Below are 18,804 nucleotides of genomic sequence, written 5' to 3' on the forward strand. Positions count from 1 at the left end.
CAAACTAAGATAATTTGTTGATTAAATATAATTAAATGAAAGCATGGCAAATGCAGCTTTTACCATATAACAGGCACAGTACCACCAATTCATGAGTCTTCAAGGTTAGCACTGAGCACCAATGGGTCTTCGCACTCCACAAGTATGAGATTGAAAGAAGGTCCAAGTGGGTGGATTTAGTGGAAGAGGCAAGTGTATGAAAGACATTGTTAACAATTGACAGAACAGTGAATGAGAGTGTGGGGAGCCATCAGTCAAAGCTCAAAGAATTGCTTGAAATGTGCAATTATTGGCTCTTTCTGCTGTCAAAACTAATTGGTCAGTACCTTTTGTCCGCCAAGCTTTGGGGGGGGATTAGCATGCTGGTGATGTGCAGTACCACCTCCTTACTCTAATGGATAGAGTGCTTTATATGACTTTATCACACCACTGTCATTTGCAACAATGCTAGTATGTTTACCGTATATACACACAATTTCCTATAACCACTTTTTGGTTAGTTAGTGACAGTTACAGTCACATAGCACTTTACATATTATGGGGGGTCTCCTCAACCACCACTAGTGTGTAGCATTCATCTGCATGATGCAAGGGCAGCCATACTGCACCAGAACACCCACCACACACCAGCTATTAGTCGAGAGGAGAGAGTAATGTAGCCAGTTCAGAGATGGGGATTATTAGGGGGACAATGGGGGAATTTCACCAGGACATACCCCTACTCTTTTACCATATGTGTCTTGGGATCTCAGTTTAATGTCTCATCTGAAAGACAGTGCTGTTTTTACAGTTCCTGTCACTATACTGAGGTATTAGGCCCCACACAGACCACAGGGTGAGCACCCCCTGCTGGCCTCACCACTTCCAGAAGCTTCCAGGAGATCTCCCATCCAGGTACTGGCCAGGTACCCTGCTTAGCATCAGTGGGAAACAAGGTGAGAACTGCAGGGAGATATTGCTCTGGCAATTTGTTTTGTTGTTCTTATAATACGGCTGGGCAATATGGCCAAAAATGCTACAGTGATACATTTTTCTACGTATTTATCATGCTATAGAGTCTCATAACACTGTCACAATTTTTAAAGAATACCCTTATAAATAATGCAGATTAAAATGTGGTAGCATATATATAGTAGCCTGCAAAGAGATGGGTAGCTAGTTAAGTGTTTTAATACAGGCTAAGGGGAAAAAAGCAAATATATTAATTCCTGGGGACAGGAAACTTCATTTAGGTATAACCCATATCTTCTAATGGACAGTTTTTAATATAACCCATCATGTTCGTGCACTCAACATAAAAGTCAGCAAGTCGTTGGCCAACGTTTCGAATTATGAGCTGTGGTGTTTTCACATCGAGTCTGGCAAGCATTGTTATTTTCTACTCATAATTTTCTATCAATATCATGTTTCTTCATTTCTAAACCTGTGCCTGTCCTGTCACATTTCTTACAACTTGTTTTTATATATACATTTATCATCCCAATATAAATAAGCTACTTTACCCTATTACTGAATAAATTACCTTGTAGGATGGCAAGGTTTTGCAGTGGCCATGCAATCAGAGTGCCATCCAACCACAGGGATGGTTCATGTGGCTCTGTGGATCTGCCAATGACAGACATATGAATTCTAATGTCAGCCTCTTTTTAGGAACTTAAGATATATGCAGGTGGCCCTGTCACTTTTGAAAGACAGAGTGACTCCTATGGCTCTATGTTCCCCACCAAAGAGCAGGCCATCCACATTATGGTGCTCAGTCTCATTGTGAACCATTTATCATCATAAAGCTGGATTCATTGAGATTGCTAGTCACTCTGTCACCCTAACATGTGACAGATATTATTGTGCTTGCCAATTCAGGTGGGATGCTTGAATTGCTGACTGCAGTGGTCGTTCCCTTAGGCCAGCTAGAACTGAGAGGGTTTTAGCAGTGGGTTGTCAGCCTTCACCAAGACCCCAAATTCCACAGTCAAAGATTTGTCCTCATCTCAGCAAGAGGGGCCCACTGGGGGGCAGTATCAAATCAGAGAGAGTGAGTCACGATGGATGACGTCGGGGAGCACTGTGGTGTCATAGAGGGACAGGGGTGTGTGAGATCAGAATACACCAACCAATAAGAAGTGATAGTGGCCTATCTGGTCCTATAATTCTTCTTATTACCAGTTCTAAGACACTACCATGTACTGTTCCAGTTGATTATTAGATACATCAATATCCAGGGTGGAATGAGGTTGGCTAAAGAGTCCTACTTATGGCCCCAGGATGGCCAGCAAGATCACTGCTACTTCGCAGCTTTGTCCCTGACTAGACCCGTTGACCCAAATGGATTTGTCCTAAATTGGATTTAGTGTGTACACATTGAAACTATGACAGAAGGAGAACAGCCTATGTGCTGTTTGAATAGCTGTGGAGAAATCCTATTAATAAGTTAAACAAATAATTTACAATATAGTTTAGAACTAATCCTCATTTACAAAATTAATGTTACACTTACTCACTTCAAGTGTATTCAGGATAGGGTCTGGAGTCACCACAAAGTTCATCATTTTCCTTCAACAGCACATTCCAAAGTATTTTATCTCTCTTATACCACAACGCTAACATTTTTATTTGATTTATTAAAGAACAAGAATGAAAACTGAACCATATCAACAAATAGTCCCTTAAAAAGGCTCCACATAAACAGCTCATGCACATAAACCTGTCTGAGCCATGCTGTTATAGAAAATTATTGAATACCTTCAGAACAATCAGAATTGAGAATTGAACAGTGCTGTGGGATAAGTGTTTATAAGTTATGAAGCGGTAAAATGTGCTTTTCACATGCTCAATAGACACTCTGTAGTTAGATTTTAATGTACAACCCTGTTTTGGAAAAAAATAATATACAGTATCTCACAAAAGTGAGTACACCCCTCACATTTTTGTAAATATTTGATTATATCTTCATGTGACAACACTGAAGACATGACACTTTACTACAATGTAAAGTAGTGAGTGTACAGCTTGTATAACAGTGTAAATTTGCTGTCCCCTCAAAATAACTCAACACACGGCCATTAATGTCTAAACCCCTGGCAACAAAAGTGAGTAAACCCCTAAGTGAAAATGTCCAAATTGGGCCCAAAGTGTCAATATTTTGTGTGGCCACCATTATTTTCCAGCACTGCCTTAACCATCTTTGGCATGGAGTTCACCAGAGCTTCACAGGTTGCCACTGGAGTCCTTTTCCATTCCTCCATTACGACATCACGGAGCTGGTGGATGTTAGAGACCTTGTGCTCCTCCACCTTCCATTTGAGGATACCCCATAGATGCTTAATAGGGTTTAGGTCTGGAGACATGCTTGGCCAGTCCATCACCTTCACCCTCAGCTTCTTTAGCAAGGCAGTGGTCGTCTTGGAGGTGTGATTGGGGTTGTTATCATGCTGGAATAATGCCCTGCGGCCATGCTCTACTTCAGTATGTCACAGTACATGTTGGCATTCATGGTTCCCTCAATAAACCGTAGCTCCCCAGTGTCGGCAGCACTCCTGCAGCCCCAGACCATGACACTCCCACCACTATGCTTGACTGTAGGCAAGACACACTTGTCTTTGTAATCCTCACCTAACTGCCGCCACACACGCTTGACACCATCTGAACCAAATAAGTTTATCTTGGTCTCATCAGACCACAGGACATGTTCCAGTAATCCATGTCCTTATTCTGCTTGTCTTCAGCAAACTGTTTGCGGGCTTTCTTGTGCATCGTCTTTAGAAGTGGCTTCCTTCTGGGATGACAGCCATGCAGACCAATTTGATGCAGTGTGCGGCGTATGGTCTGAGCACTGACAGGCTGACCCCCCACCCCTTCAACCTCTGCAGCAATGCTGGCAGCACTCATATGTCTATTTCCCAAAGACAATCTCTGGATATGACGCTGAGCACGTGCACTCAACTTCTTTGGTCGACCATGGCGAGGCCTGTTCTGAATGGAACCTGTCCTGTTAAACCGCTGTATGGTCTTGGCCATCGTGCTGCAGCTCAGTGTCAGGGTCTTGGCAACCTTCTTATAGCCTAGGCCATCTTTATGTAGAGCAACAATTCTTTTTTTCAGATCCTCAGAGAGTTCTTTGCCATGAGGTGCCATGTTGAACTTCCAGTGACCAGTATGAGGGAGTGTGAGAGCGATGGCACCAAATTTAACACACCTACTCCCCATTCACACCTGAGACTTGTAACACTAAGAAGTCACATGACACCGGGGAGGGAAAATGGCTAATTGGGCCAAATTTGGACATTTTCACTTAGGGGTGTACTCACTTTTGTTTCCAGCGTTTTAGACATTAATGGCTATGTATGGAGTTATTTTGAGGGGATGGCAAATTTACACTGTTATACAAGCTGTACACTCACTACTTTACATTGTAGCAAAGTGTCATTTATTCAGTGTTGTCACATGAAAAGATATAATCAAATATTGACAAAAATGTGAGGGGTGTACTCACTTTTGTGAGATACTGTATATATATATACACACACACACATATATATATATATATATATATATATATATATATATATATATGGGTATACGTGAGTTTATGGAGTTGGAGTGGAGTGAATTTGTTTAAAAGGAGAGCTTTCTGAAACCCATTAAATCTGTTCTGAGATGTCTTGCCAAATATCCGTATTTGTATCAATGAATCCCTTCCCGGCACACAGCCAGATTTGTACACAGTGCTGTATCTATCACACCTTTACACAGCCAGCTCATAGATAACTGAATGATATTGTTCTGAAACATTACCTGCAACCTGCTCTAGAGCCAAAAGATGCAGCAGAAAAGACTTACCATCAGACTATTTATGTTATATAGATTTCATGAGGAGGTGGAGGGAAGGAGCTTTAAGAGATTTTGATGGACAAAGGCTCCAGAATGTGTTTTTGCTCATTTCATGCTTCCTTGAGCAAGGTGAATAGGCTGAGGGAGATATGCAAATATGGATCTAATTGGCTTGTCAGGACTATGACCGCCCCATTCATATGCATGACAGAAAAAAGCTGGCTGAATTCAGCTGGTACCCTCTTACGTGTAATTAAGTTTTAGCATGTACATGCTTTTGAACTGGCTTGTCATTTCCTGTCACCTGCCAGGCATGTATATCCTGTTTTACCTCCTACAGATTCAGAAGCAATTCTCTTAAAGCTGATAAAGAATGCTTTAGGATAAACAAAGATGGTAAAGGATAAAGCTTTTTTTTGTGGAAATGTCCTGTTTTTCTAGAAACTTTATATATTATCCCACATTTACACTAGAGAGTGACAAAGGGACAAAGAATTGAGATTTTCTCAGTTCTATGCAAATTAGGTAATCATGCTGTAAAGCAACAAATCCAAAGGATTAGCTCAAAAGATTCTTCAAAAAGATTCTTCCTCTTACTACTTTAGTCCTTACCTATGGTTAGTTCCCATTTACTGTTTGATGCACAAAAATGGAATGAAAACTTATAACCGTGGTTTCATATTATACTGTTATATAAGACCTCTCATGAAATATGTATAGACACATTGAGGGGGGAAAAACATTGGTGCCTGAGGGTACATGATTAGTACAGTTTTAAGTATGTCATCAGCTTGTTATGCTAATCTGCCAACTAAGCTAGGAAAAAACATAGCATTGACCATGTATATCCACAAGTGACAATAATAGCAAACAAGAGAAAACTATGAACAACACAGTCCAGTTGATGTAGTTATACAATAAGCCAGTCATACAGCATGCCTGGAGTTCTTATTGAATAAGTAAGTGAAGCACCTCATGTAGTTGTTGACACTAATGAAATGTAAGATTTTATTGTTGTAATGCTATAAGAGTTTCTGGAATGTCCTGCTTTACCTACCTTGATCTTGCCATGAAAATAGCCACTGATGCTGGTATGGCATTAAAAGAACAATAAATAAATAAATAAATAAATACAGCATGCCTGTCTGGAATCATCTGCACTGGAAATGTTTCAAGATAAGAATACTTAATGGGCTGCAAATGGAAGTAAAGGATGTTAGACTTAATGATGCATCTGGAGACGGCACCTTTGTGGGAAAACTCTGCCAACCTGTTCTATCTATCTTCATTTAAAATCCAGCTAGTCAAGGAGAGACATGTCTTTCAAAGTAGTTTTGTCTGTTTTCTGGATTTTTTTTATGGTTGTGATTTTTTTCCCATGAAGCTCTCCTTCTCTTCTTACACAACACAGTTATGCGTACATAAATTAAATATAGTAGATATGAGAGAGACAGTGATATCATTAAGGCATTTGAAATGATGTATTGAAGACATTTTATTGCACCAAAGGAGATAGCTTTGAGTTGAACTCATAGGATCTGAAAGTAGCATCATTCTAAATAAGCATAGGGGTGTAACACAATGAAACTGGAATCTGGAACTGTATCTGTTCAGTGCTGCAAATATCCATATCTGTACATCTGTTGATTTATGTGGGGGATAGAATAAATCTTCAAAAGCAACAAGAAGAGAGTTGTCTAAAGCAATTGGCAAAAAATTTTGGTCTTAATATATTTTTTTATAAGCTTCAAAATCTTAAGAGGAATAACACCCTAATCTTCAAACTCTCTTCAAATCATTTGATTTTACTCCCTTTCATGCAAAAAAAATTTAAAGACATATTCTTTGAATGTTCTATTTATTGCTTAAAATGGTTTGTCATCTTCATTTTGATTTATATTTTCTAAATATCACCTGTATTTAAAAGTAAATGGACTGTGTGAATACCACAATAAAAAAAAGTCAAAACATTAAAACCTTAAAAATGTCTTCCAGTGTCATTAGAATCAAGAACATTTTAACATTCTGTAAAACATTTTTGATGACAGAAATTATAGAAAATATCCATCATCCATTTTCTGTATCGCTTATCCTACACAGGGTCATGGGGAGCCTAGAGCTTAACAGGAGTACACCTTTATGCAAACTGCACATATTGCCACTTTCAGGAACAGAAAAATGTTCCCAGATCATGTTTTAATTATCACCTCTTCAGTGTCTTTACAAGTTTGTAAAGCTTACACTTACTTTCATCTGTAAGTCTCACCATCACCGAAAAGTGTGATCCCCCCCAACGCGGTGCAAGTAAGTGACATGATATAATGTGAGATAACATTTATCATTTTTTCTATAGGTCTTACGTACAGGCTCAGGTCTCTTCAGGTCTGTGTAGGTTTGGTTCCAAGCCAATAACATATCAACAGCTACTGTACACCAGTACCACATTAAGCCTTAGCCGGAGTAAAAGAACTACACTGAATTTTGTTAAATCCGAAGTGAGTAATTAGGATGACACTGCTGTGACTAGTTCCTCGGGCATATGTGTTCACCCACTGAGGGAGACTCTTACATAATGGACATCAACATGGTTATGACATGAATGACATCAATCAGTCTATGACATGAAAACATGGGGCACACATGCATGCTCTCAAAATTGCCCTATTCTCACACACTCCCCTAATTATTTCTCAGGCTGCCAAACAAGACCTAGAGTTTGTTGGTGCCAGAGGGATGTTTAACAGCTGTCAAGTATCTCATGTCGCCATCATTTAGAAAAGTACTCTCATGTGGCCAGGAGCGGACTGCCAGGCATGAAGCTCATGAGATGAAGTTTATTAACGTGGAATATCATGCACTGCCTCATTTACCACATCTCATGTAAATTGGGAATTACACTTTCATTAATTTTTGCATTTATTTTCACTAACTACAGAAACATATTCTGGTTTGGGTCACTGTGTTTGAAATTAGTTGATTTTTATGCTCTTGGTTATAGAGCCAACTATGTTCAATTAGAAAATATTGCAGGTGGATACAAGGACAACAGTGTCTGTGGAAAGGGGATTTGGTGAAGGGTGTCTGCAGGAGTGGCTGCAGACACCCTTCACTGCACCACTAGGGCAGTGGCTGATGGAAATCGTAGTCTTGAATTTCTCTGATATTATATGAGACACCCCCCCCTTAATACGCGGCTCCCAAAGCACGTAAACAGTTCAGGAGGGGATCCGGGAGCCCCAGACCAGATGTCTCTAAGCATTTCAGAGTTCAATTGTGTGTCATCCCTTGCGAGGCTGGACAGAGGACGCTTGACATGTTCCCTGAGGCTCAAATGTGGGGCGGTCTCTTCCGCATTGCAGAGAGATGACGTGATATCACTAGCCTGGCTTGAGAGCGGAGTGATATCTACGGCGCAGCCAGTGGGGGGGATGAACCTCAAGGTGAACCTGGGGTGGGGTGGCAACGTTCACCATGAAGCTAGAGGGGACGAGCGACGCTCTCCGTGAGGTCAGAGAGGGGCGCAAAGTTCTCCATGAGGCCAGAGGGGGGAGCAAAGTTCTCCACGAGGCCGGGGGGCCGATGCTCTCCGTGAAGCATGAGAGGGGAAGGAGGAGCAACATACGGTGTGAAGCAGAGAAAAGGAGCGACGTCTTCAGTGGAGCATAGAGGCAGAACGACATCCTCTGCGGAGCAGGATGGCAGCACAACATCGTCAGCTGAGCTGGATGGCAGAGCAACATCCCCAACTGAGCAGGAAGACGGAGCGACATCCTCAGAGGAGTAGGAAGGCGGAGCAATGTCCAAAGAGGAGCCTGGTGTGGTGACGTTTGAGGTGGAGCAGGGAAGTAAAGTGGAGCTCTTGGCCACACTGGGAGGCGGAGCAACGTCCTCAGCTGTACAGGGATGCTGAGCGGCATCCAAAGTTGAATAGAAAATCTGAACGACATTCTCTATTGACTCGGCAGGCTGAACAAGCTCTACAGTAGATGAGGGAGGCAGATTGACGTCCTTAGTGGGGCAGGGAGGGTGGGAGATGGTTTCAGACTGCTTGGAAGGCTCCTTCTTGATATATGTCCTGAGGGAGTAAATCATGTCGAGCCATTCCTGATTGGCTTTGATCAGGGAGAACCTCCCTTCCTTCTCCCACCTTTTTTTTCCCTGCTGCTTTTTTCTGCATCCATTTTATAAGGTCTTGCGTTCTGTCACGATTTGTAGGTAGAGATGCAAATGCAGAACTGAAGTGAAATGTTTAATAATGTACCAAGCAAAATACAAAGCAAGACTTTCAACAGGATAATGATCCTAAGCACATTAGCAAATCCACCAAGAAATAGCTCAAAAAGAAGAAAAGGGTTATGGAATGGGGGATTTGAAACAGGCAGTACATGCAAGAAAACCCTTAAACATCTTTCAACTGAAAGACTATTGCATGGAAGAGTGCTCAAAACATCCAGAAAGCCAATGTCAGAGACTGGTGTGCAATTATACGAAAATTGTGGTTTTGATCAAGAGTATCAACTTTATTAATAGGCACTTTTTCAAAGATGATCAAATGTTTGCTTCTCTAAATATGTTAAACATGCCTACAATTTCCATGGGGTATACTTATTTTTTTTTATCACTTTATCTGTTAATGTTTCAGGATTTCACCAGCGTCTATTTTCAATCTACAGGCATGCATTCATTCGCTCATTGAAAGACAAGAAAGATTGATCACAAGTTTTATTTTGTTTTCAGTCAGTTATCAAGATAAATATAAATTAATCTCCTTAATGAAGCATAGATACAGCAGGCACACAAGCATAACGTACATTCGAAGACCTGATTTTAAAATTATTTTAATATATTTTATAAAATGCAATGCAAAGTAATGGTTTTTTTGGCACAAGGTTGAGCAAAGTTTAATGAAACAATTTCAGCCAGAGTTCAGCAAAGAAAAACAACTGCTGGTCAAAATATTCTAAAAGAGTTGGTGCCTGTGCCAGTGTTGTCTAAATCAGCTACATAAGGAAAAAAAATGTAGCTACATATCAGCTACATAAGGATTTTTAAGTTCCTGCTTAAAAGGAAAAAAACCCCAAACATTTAAGCACATAGAGCTTGATAGAGTGCATGGACTCTTTCAAGTACACTGTATCAGTTTTATAACCCGCATTATGCTTGCTGCGAGGTGGAACAAAATGCCTGATTATTATCATGTCTAATGCAGGTACAAAAGGTTTCTAAGTCAGATTTTCAAGGTTGTCAAAAAGCAGATTAATTCTATTCTTTGTCATTTAATAAGCTGTAAAGTGCTGTCACAGTACCTTGTTTGCCTCTTTGTATAAATATAAAATTATCACTGCTGTTGAATTACTCTCCAGCTGGCACATCCAGACACTTACCTGACACCAACACACAAATATAATTATTGTTTTTTTCCCCTTCACACGACTTCCAGCTGATCCCCTCTTACACTTGTCTAAAATGAATAACCATATTGTTCTAAGCTTATTTCTGTTTCTACCATTTCCAATGCCAGAAAGACTATAAACATGTATCACTGGTGCAATCAGGATGTCAGGAATAAAGAATACTCTGAAATAATACTGAGGTCAGAGCATCAGTCAGGTTATGTTTCAGAAAAGGTGCCTCTAAATCTCTATAATTTAGACCTACATTTCATATAGACACATTGCCAAGACGCAACAGAACGATAATATATTTCATTGAAGAGAGAGGTAGTCTTGGTTCAGACAGTGAGGGGAAATGTGTACCTGCATAGGGGGTGGGAGCATCTTTGTCCAAGGCTACGAGTGGAGGGTCCAACAGGACAGTGTCCATGTTCTCAGTGATCACTCCATGGTAGGATGTCTCAATCCATGGTTTGTGTTTGTTCACTGGAAGCAAAAGACATAAGAGAAAGTAAGCAAGCAGGTTCTCACAACTCTCAGTAATCTCTCACCTCTTCTGTACCCCAATGCTTTTTGTATACTTTTATATCATAAGTCCTTTTGTTGTCTTTTATATATAGAAAGCAAAAGACCAGACAATTTTACACTGCTTTTTTTTAATTTTTTTATTTTTTTTAAAAAAGAACATCAATCACAATTGACAAAGTAACAGACCAAAGAATTTAATGCTATGGGACACTCACTCAGAGTTGATTTAAATGCAGAAATAATTGGGTGTGCTAGATGAAGTGCTATTTTACAAGCGGCCCACTAATTCACCACAATGCATATTTACCACAATGCAATTAGTCATACGTCTCTGCATGATGATCTTGGAATATCTTGGCTCACATTTGTATGTGCACAAGAGGTTATTGAGGTATTACACACTGCCCTTAGTGCTTATACAGGGTTTAGAGAAGTTCTGTGAATACTCTTTAAGCACCAGGTACACTGCCTAACACCTCAATAACCTATTTGTGTGCAGAAAATCTGTGTTTTATTAAGGGCAACCCATGAATCATTGTCAGAGGTCCAAGCGGGGGTCAAAGAACAGACATACAGCAATAAACTACATCCATAATGTAAGACAGGAAAAACAGAGAAGAGTCAAAACAAAACAAAAAAACATTAAATGAAATGAAACTATGAAAGAAGACACTAGGCAAAATAATTGCTTCACAATGAAACAAAGGAACAGCTGGGTATACATAGACAAGTTAACCAATGGGATAACAGGGCGGACACAGGACTAAGCCAGAAACCTAAACACAAGCTCATGGCCAGTACAGTTCTCATTTCAAATCCAGTGTGCTGGAATGGAATCAAAGCAACAGTACATGGTCCAAAAAAATAAAATAAAATAATAAGTGGCACGGTTTCTCTTTGGGAAAATACTCTGCTCCAACAACCAGCAGTGAATGGCTGTGTTTACAGACTCTCAATTTTATGTTACAATTGGACAGAAATGCCACTGTATACTTCTTATACTGCAAACAAACATGCATGTATTCATCTCAATTAACAGGGCTTTTCACACCTTTTGTGTAAACACAAAGCATTTACAAACAACAATTAACCATAACATAAGTCAAAAAAAGCATGAAAAATAATTTACCCCAAGCAAAATCAGCCAGCTTGACCCAGCAGGAGGTTTAATATTCTTTTTATTAGTAGTGACTATTGTATGCTTTATTATGGAAAGAAATTGAAATTGAAAGAATATTATTGAAAAAATATTGAAAGAACCAATATTCATCTGTATAACAGCTTGATTAGTAAACTACTTCTCATCAGCTGGAAATCACAGGACAATATATCAGGTGCATATGATTTGTCTGTACTTTTAAGAGTCTATATTACATTATCTACCCACTGCCCATTTTCTCTTCCTCTATCAGTTTCTCTCCCTTTTTCTATAATGTCTCAGTTATTACCTGGGGGATAATTATATTTTACATTATACTGTGTTAATGCACTGTGATGGAGGCTAATGCAACACTAGGTCTGCTTTTATCCACTCCAGAGCCATATATTCTGCTATGAGACATCAAAACACCACAATAATGGACACATAAAGCAGGCTTTTAACTCGACTTTAACATTAGCAATTGACTGCTTTACTTTGCCTTTTTTTATATATAAACTGTGGGATGTGGAAGGTTTTCTTTCATGATGACTGACATTCCCATATAATTATATCTTAATGACTGACGATCTGTCATAAAAGGCACAGGAATGGTTGAAGGGTAAGTGTATACTGGGGCTTTGGCTGCAGAAGACACTGTAGTTCAATTGGCTTGTACATAGAAGAATAGTAGTACTGTTGAAAGTGAAATGAGACTGAATGCAAAGTATCTTGTATTTAGCAATGTAATCATAACCACTCGTGATCAATCTCTTTCTTACGGCAAATAAACTAGAAAACTGCCTTTAAACACAACAGCTTGCTTTTAATAAAAAATAAATAAATCAAGGGTAGAAAATGTGACTGAAAAAGATGTTTTTTTTCGCAGCTATGAAACATATAATATAATAAAATTCAACTAATACATAGTGTTAAAGGGACGATACTATTAATGATTGAATAGTGTCATATTTATGTATTTAATCTTGGCCTCAAGTGGCATTCCATAGTTGCTTCAGTGTATTTACAGTCCAAACATAAATTTCAGTGCTACATATTGGCAGACAGTCTGCGGTCTGAATACCAGTGTGCACAATTTTGGTATAAAAGCATCACTGCACATGTGTAAATCCGAATAGAAATAATGAAGTGAAGAGATGTTTCACTAGAAGAGGTGTTTCGCTGCATAATGGATTGTGGAAAAAGTACCTTCCAGAGGAAAACCTGACTCAACTATCTCTACATGGATTACTCCTAGGCTTACATAATACAGGGTCTTCTTTGAAGCAGAGCAGAAGACTCTTTAGACCAATTTAGACTTTTTCAAGGCAAGAACTCTGCTTTCAGTTTCCTGTCAATCTGTTGCTGCTGCAGCAAGATCGATTTCTAAAAATCTGATGTCACTGCTTGTGAAGAATGAAAAGGTACAAACATCTTGTATCTTATTAAAAGGCACACAGACTGGAAAGCTGGCTTTTCATCCAACTGATTTGATATGGCAAATCTTTAAAACACCTGCTCTCACCAGGATGGTTTGCGATATTGGTGAATTTGGTATTGAAATATAATAGTTAACTGGAAAAACATTAAAGTGTGGCAGTTTGTTCCTTGTAAACCAAAGGGATTTTCCACACTTGACGAGCTTAAACATGAAAAAGGTGTTTAAAGTCCATTAAGGTGCATGTCATTTATTCTCATTAATGACAGGATTTTTAGAGCTTTCAATTAAGCACCATCCACTTGTGGTGTTGATGACAGATGAGTCTCTAAGCTGCCTGTAGTTGGAATGCAGAATGCAATATTTGAACAAATTTTTTGGATGCTTTCAATAAGATTCACCTGTAGGCGTGCAAAAGCAGCTATTTATCAGTAGTCCTCCCCTATAGAGTAGCTGGAACGGCAGCCAAATGGGACCATTTAAGCAACTTGGCACATAATTTCTCATTCACACCCTCTGAGAGTAGGGTTTAAAAACAGTTTAAGACCATTCTATGAAATACCTGACAGGGACTTTTATATCTGCCCCTACACCAGAAGTCTTCCGTTTTTGCTTCATAAGCCATTTTTGGATGCAGAAAATCTGTTTCAGTGTCTACCTGGTTGCTTGCAACTATTGCCGTGGGCTGCAAGTCTCTATTTGAGTCTCTAGCAGTACATGCCAGATGACAAAGGCTCATTTGGGACGCTACTGAGACTGCAGCTGAACATGGTGGAAAAACCTCCCAGACACTGATGTAGACATAGCATCCTCCATCCAAAGAAGACTGGTAATTGAATTATAAGAAGCGCTCTGTTGATGGACATCAGCTTCCATGCTGTGTAATCTCTGATCATTTTAAAGCTTACTGAATGAGAGGTTTTACAGCTAGGGCGTATAGATGACAAAATCTAGGGCAGCATTGCCAAATGCCTCTTGGTGCTGTTATTGGTTTACTTGAGCACCTTGTAATTGTGACTTTGTAATTGTAATAGCTGTATTTATATAGACTCAATCCAGGACAGAACACTAAATTATAAACATGTAGCACTTTAAAAAGATAATACTGATCCCCACAATCAAAAGCCTTCTTCAGACCTACCTCCCTCCAGTCCCGTTCTTGCAGCAGTTTGAGAAAAGTAGCAAGATGCTCTTATAGTGAGCATGCGAGTCTCTAGCTCAGTGCTCCTTTCAGCTTTATTTACTCTGATAGCATTCTCATTAGCATGTAAGGTCCTCATCAGTATTGTAATATGGGAAGTAGGACTTCCACAAAAGTTTTTTTTTCTGAAAATGAATTTTTAAATATAATATTATAATAAAAAGCTGCAAGGAGAACACAGCACAACCAATATGTTAAAGTACTTCATTAAATATTTAGAATACACATTGTATTACAACCCAAAGTGTGAAAACAACATCCTTTTATCAGTGAGATTTAGTCATAATGCTACATTAAAACTCCACTAAATTTTACTCTTACACAGAAACAGTTCTTTGACTGAAAATAAATATTGAAATATGATGCGGGCAGCAATTTAATTATATCAGTGAATGCTCATATTTGCTTAAACTTCTTCAACTTTTTGCAGCCAGGGACCCGTATAACTTTAAAATAAATTTCACTGATCCTCTTATTACAGTTATTCCATGACCCTAATCCAACTAGTCAAATATTAGGCTTATTATGTCAATGAGTACAATAAAATGTGGTTCTTTTATGGTGCCTTTCATTAGAACTTTCCACTTACAGAACACATTTTTATTTCTCATTATCTCATGTTATTTGGATTAAACCCATTCAATTCACAAGAGTATAAAATAATAATAAAAATATATAAACTTCTATAATGGTGGATTGTGATTTTCAGCACTGTAACAAACTTTTTTCATGGACGACACTTTTGAGTACCACTGGATTAAATGACCACATGATCTATTTATATGGAAACAGAGTAGAATCTACAGTAATAGCCAATCATGATCAGCTCAAATAATCAGAATTACAAGATAATGTAGTAATGGTGATTCTACCTTTATGCATTATTACAAACGCTCAAAAAGCTCTCATTGTTATTTATACTTCTGATGAAATCCTCTTCTTTGTCAGTCGTACCATCTGACAAGCCACTGTTGCTACGATTTTCACTTTAATATCTAGGCTTTTCACTACCTGCATGTGTCATGAGCCACTTCACATGACACTGTTACCCCTAATTGATTTGAAATCTCAGTCACTTGACTCGTATGCAAAGTTGCATTTGTCAGACTCCCTGCTGTTTCAATGACGCCTCTTCATAGAGAAGGTCAGGGACCATTGTTAGTGCCATTATGGCTTTTCTTGTGGTGGTTAATAGGTTTTTCCCCCATTATCACAAGGATCTTTTGGTCTGCATTGTAAATTTCCAAGTTCCATTTGCTACTATTTTATATTGCTGTACAGGATCCTTTACACAGTGTCTCAGATTTGCTACAAGCTTTCAGAACCACAAACACCTGATGCCTGAACAACAACAAAAAAATTTCTTCATAGAGTAACCATTTTAAAGGCAGTGGAAAATTTCCCCAACAGGTTTAATTAATAGTTTAACAATTTAGCGTTTCATTTGAAATAAACAAAGGGGTTATGAAATCATTATTGGTCCCCACAAGTTTCTGTCAGCCAAACATTTTTAATACTACCAAATAAATAAATTATAAATTACAAAAAAAGACATTTGATGACAATTTTTGCCACGTGAATAATGTTTCAGATTTTCAGATATACTGCAACTATAACATTTCCTCTCTTAAACTGTAGTTTTGTTGTTGTTTTTTTAAGTCAACAGAAAAATGTTCATTTCACTGTTTTTGTTTGCAGGATTTTCTGAAACTTTAGCTCAGTCCACATAGCACAATCAAGTCATGCCATATATTCATGAAAAACTTGTTGGCTGATATACTTCAGTTTATTTGTCATTATGATATACATCAATTTCCTTTATAAACCAATCTTACTAGAGTAAAACCTCATTAAACTACACAAGGTTTAGTTTAATGAGGTTTAATGAGGCTCAATTTGCATCTTCTTGTCAGAGCCCTTAAAATTATGGATGCAGGCAAGAAATTCACCTTTCTTCGTCTGGCCGGGATGCTAGAATTTGCAAGTCCAGTAGTGAAAACTGGGAATGTTGCTCCACAGATTGTATAATTGTTTGCTAAATGCTCAGTCAGCCTTATTATTAGATGTGTTAGTAGTAGTGAAAAGGACACGTGTGAGGTACTTCTCAGCATTCCCTTTTCCCTCCAGATGTGAGTAAAAGAAACATGGAAAGAAAAAGGTGAGTCTCAACATCAGCATATGAATGTCCTGAAAAAGCTTTTTAAGCTGTGTGGCTAGTGCTGCAACATTACTGTATTCCTGTACAATCCTTCATTCACAGCACTTCTGGAGCAATTCTGTATAGGAACACATACCTCACCTAAGCCCTCTTTAGTTACAGTAGACCATCCATAACGTAATATGCATGTCAAACTTTAGATTGTAGACTTCCTGACTCTGAGAACAGGGGATTACAAAACAACAACAACAACAACAACAAAAACAACCTCTCAGTCCAAATCAGACTGACATTCTGATTCACTAATGTAATTAAAGGAAAACTAGTGGTTAGATTTGTCTGTGCAATAAACCCTAAGCGCTATAAAAGGTCCTGAAATGACAAACAGGAACAGACTAATTAGGCGTATTGATTTAAGATAAGCCAATACTTGCACATTAAGCAGAACTGAGTTCACTGTAAGAGGCAGGAGAGTCATTTTCAGATACATTAACCTCAATTCACAGCCATGCTCCACTGACCACAGTTTTAAACTGTAATGGTCTTTGTCATTAATTTTTAATGCTTATTTCTGAGCTTAGGCAATACTAATTCCATCAATAGCTAGAAATCAGCTCTCTTGACTGATATAAGGGGATATGATTATTCTTGTACAACATAGTAACAACCAAAACATACAAATATTGCATTGCATGCTACTGAATAAAATATAGTGCTAATAAATCACCTTGAACGGAACAAAATATATACACTAATTGCTTGAGTAATTGTTTCTGATATCCCAGTCTCAGCTGTGTTAGTCAATGCCAATGTACTGGGAAGCATGCCAATACTATATTTTAGCCATATTATTCCTACTGACTATTATTAATCCAGAACACATTGCATTACATTACATTTGTAAGATAAAAATCATTGCGTTCATCCAAAGTGGCTTAAAATTGAGAAATGATTGAAGGTTAAGGACCTTACTCAAGGGCCTGACATTGACATCCTGGTGGTTCTGGGATCCTGAACTCATTACTTTCTGATAGCTCAGTGTTTTAACCACTGTGCTACCATAGAACAAATGGTTCAAAAGCGTGAGGACTTCATAAATGCTACTATAATTATCAGAATGAAAGAATATAAATTGCACTGTGCTGTTATGCAAACGTTGAACTGAACCTTTATTAAGTATTTCTCAGCCCTGGCATTTGCCATTCTCATCTCGTATCACCACCCTGGAGGACTCAGAAATGTCAACTGCCCATAATTAGAAAGCTGCCAAATTTAGTACACATGCTTGCTCTTCGCTGTTTTTCATATTGTTTATCCATATTGTTTATCATTACATTTGAGTCCCTCCGTGTCTCCTAGTTGCTGAGACTCTAATAAAACCTGAAATTGTCAGTTTATTTGATTGCAAACAACACTGTCACTCTGAAGGAAATTAAATGATGATGTTGTTGAACTAAATGGAATTGATTGAAGTGGAGCTGTCGAGAGGGTTAAAAAAGGCGTTTTGCTAGTCCCTTGCTAACTCGTTTCATGTGAGGTGGTTGTTTACCAGCTTATGCCATTTATTTCTCTTTCCCACTTAGCTGTGACCAGGCACACAAACGCTTCATTAATACTCTAGGGACCGCAACCTCAGCTGCCAGCAACAGTTTGATATAACCACAATATTTTGCTGTTCAACGTGTGTGTTTCGTTGAACATGTGTTGAGATGCTTTTCTCCTCACCGTGGTTATAAAGAGTGGTTATTTAAGTTATCATAGCCTTCCCGTCAGCTCGAACCAGTCTGGCCGTTCTCTTCTGACCTACCTCATGCCAAGAAGAAATTTCCATGCACAGCACTGCTGCTTACAAAGTTATGTGCTCAATGGAATTTTTTTTCTTGGTTTCCTATTAGTACTAATAAGAAATTTTCCATTTTATCTGTATTTTCAGTTAGCTTTTAGACCACCTTAAAAGCCAACACCTTAAACAGCCAACATTAGATTTTGTATTTGTAAAATTTTTTGATAAAATGAAACTTGTGAACTTGTTGGAGGTGAACAGAGTGGATGGATAGGGCCAGAGTGACAGAAAGAGGATAGTCATTGATGTCACTTTGCTTCTCAGAAAACATTATTACT

At 38.5% G+C, this 18,804-nt stretch overlaps 1 protein-coding gene across 1 annotated transcript in view; it reads right to left on the bottom strand.

Moving 5' to 3' along the window:
• clstn2a (calsyntenin 2a) overlaps nucleotides 1–18,804 on the bottom strand; it is a 99,522-nt gene that overhangs the window by 47,852 nt on the left and 32,866 nt on the right. The window contains exon 2 of the mRNA XM_017472791.3: nucleotides 10,584–10,706. Coding sequence (XP_017328280.1) covers nucleotides 10,584–10,706 — 123 coding nt within the window. The remainder of the gene's footprint in view (nucleotides 1–10,583; nucleotides 10,707–18,804) is intronic.

Source organism: Ictalurus punctatus, chromosome 7 (genome assembly GCF_001660625.3).
Source record: "Ictalurus punctatus breed USDA103 chromosome 7, Coco_2.0, whole genome shotgun sequence".
NCBI lineage: Eukaryota > Metazoa > Chordata > Actinopteri > Siluriformes > Ictaluridae > Ictalurus > Ictalurus punctatus.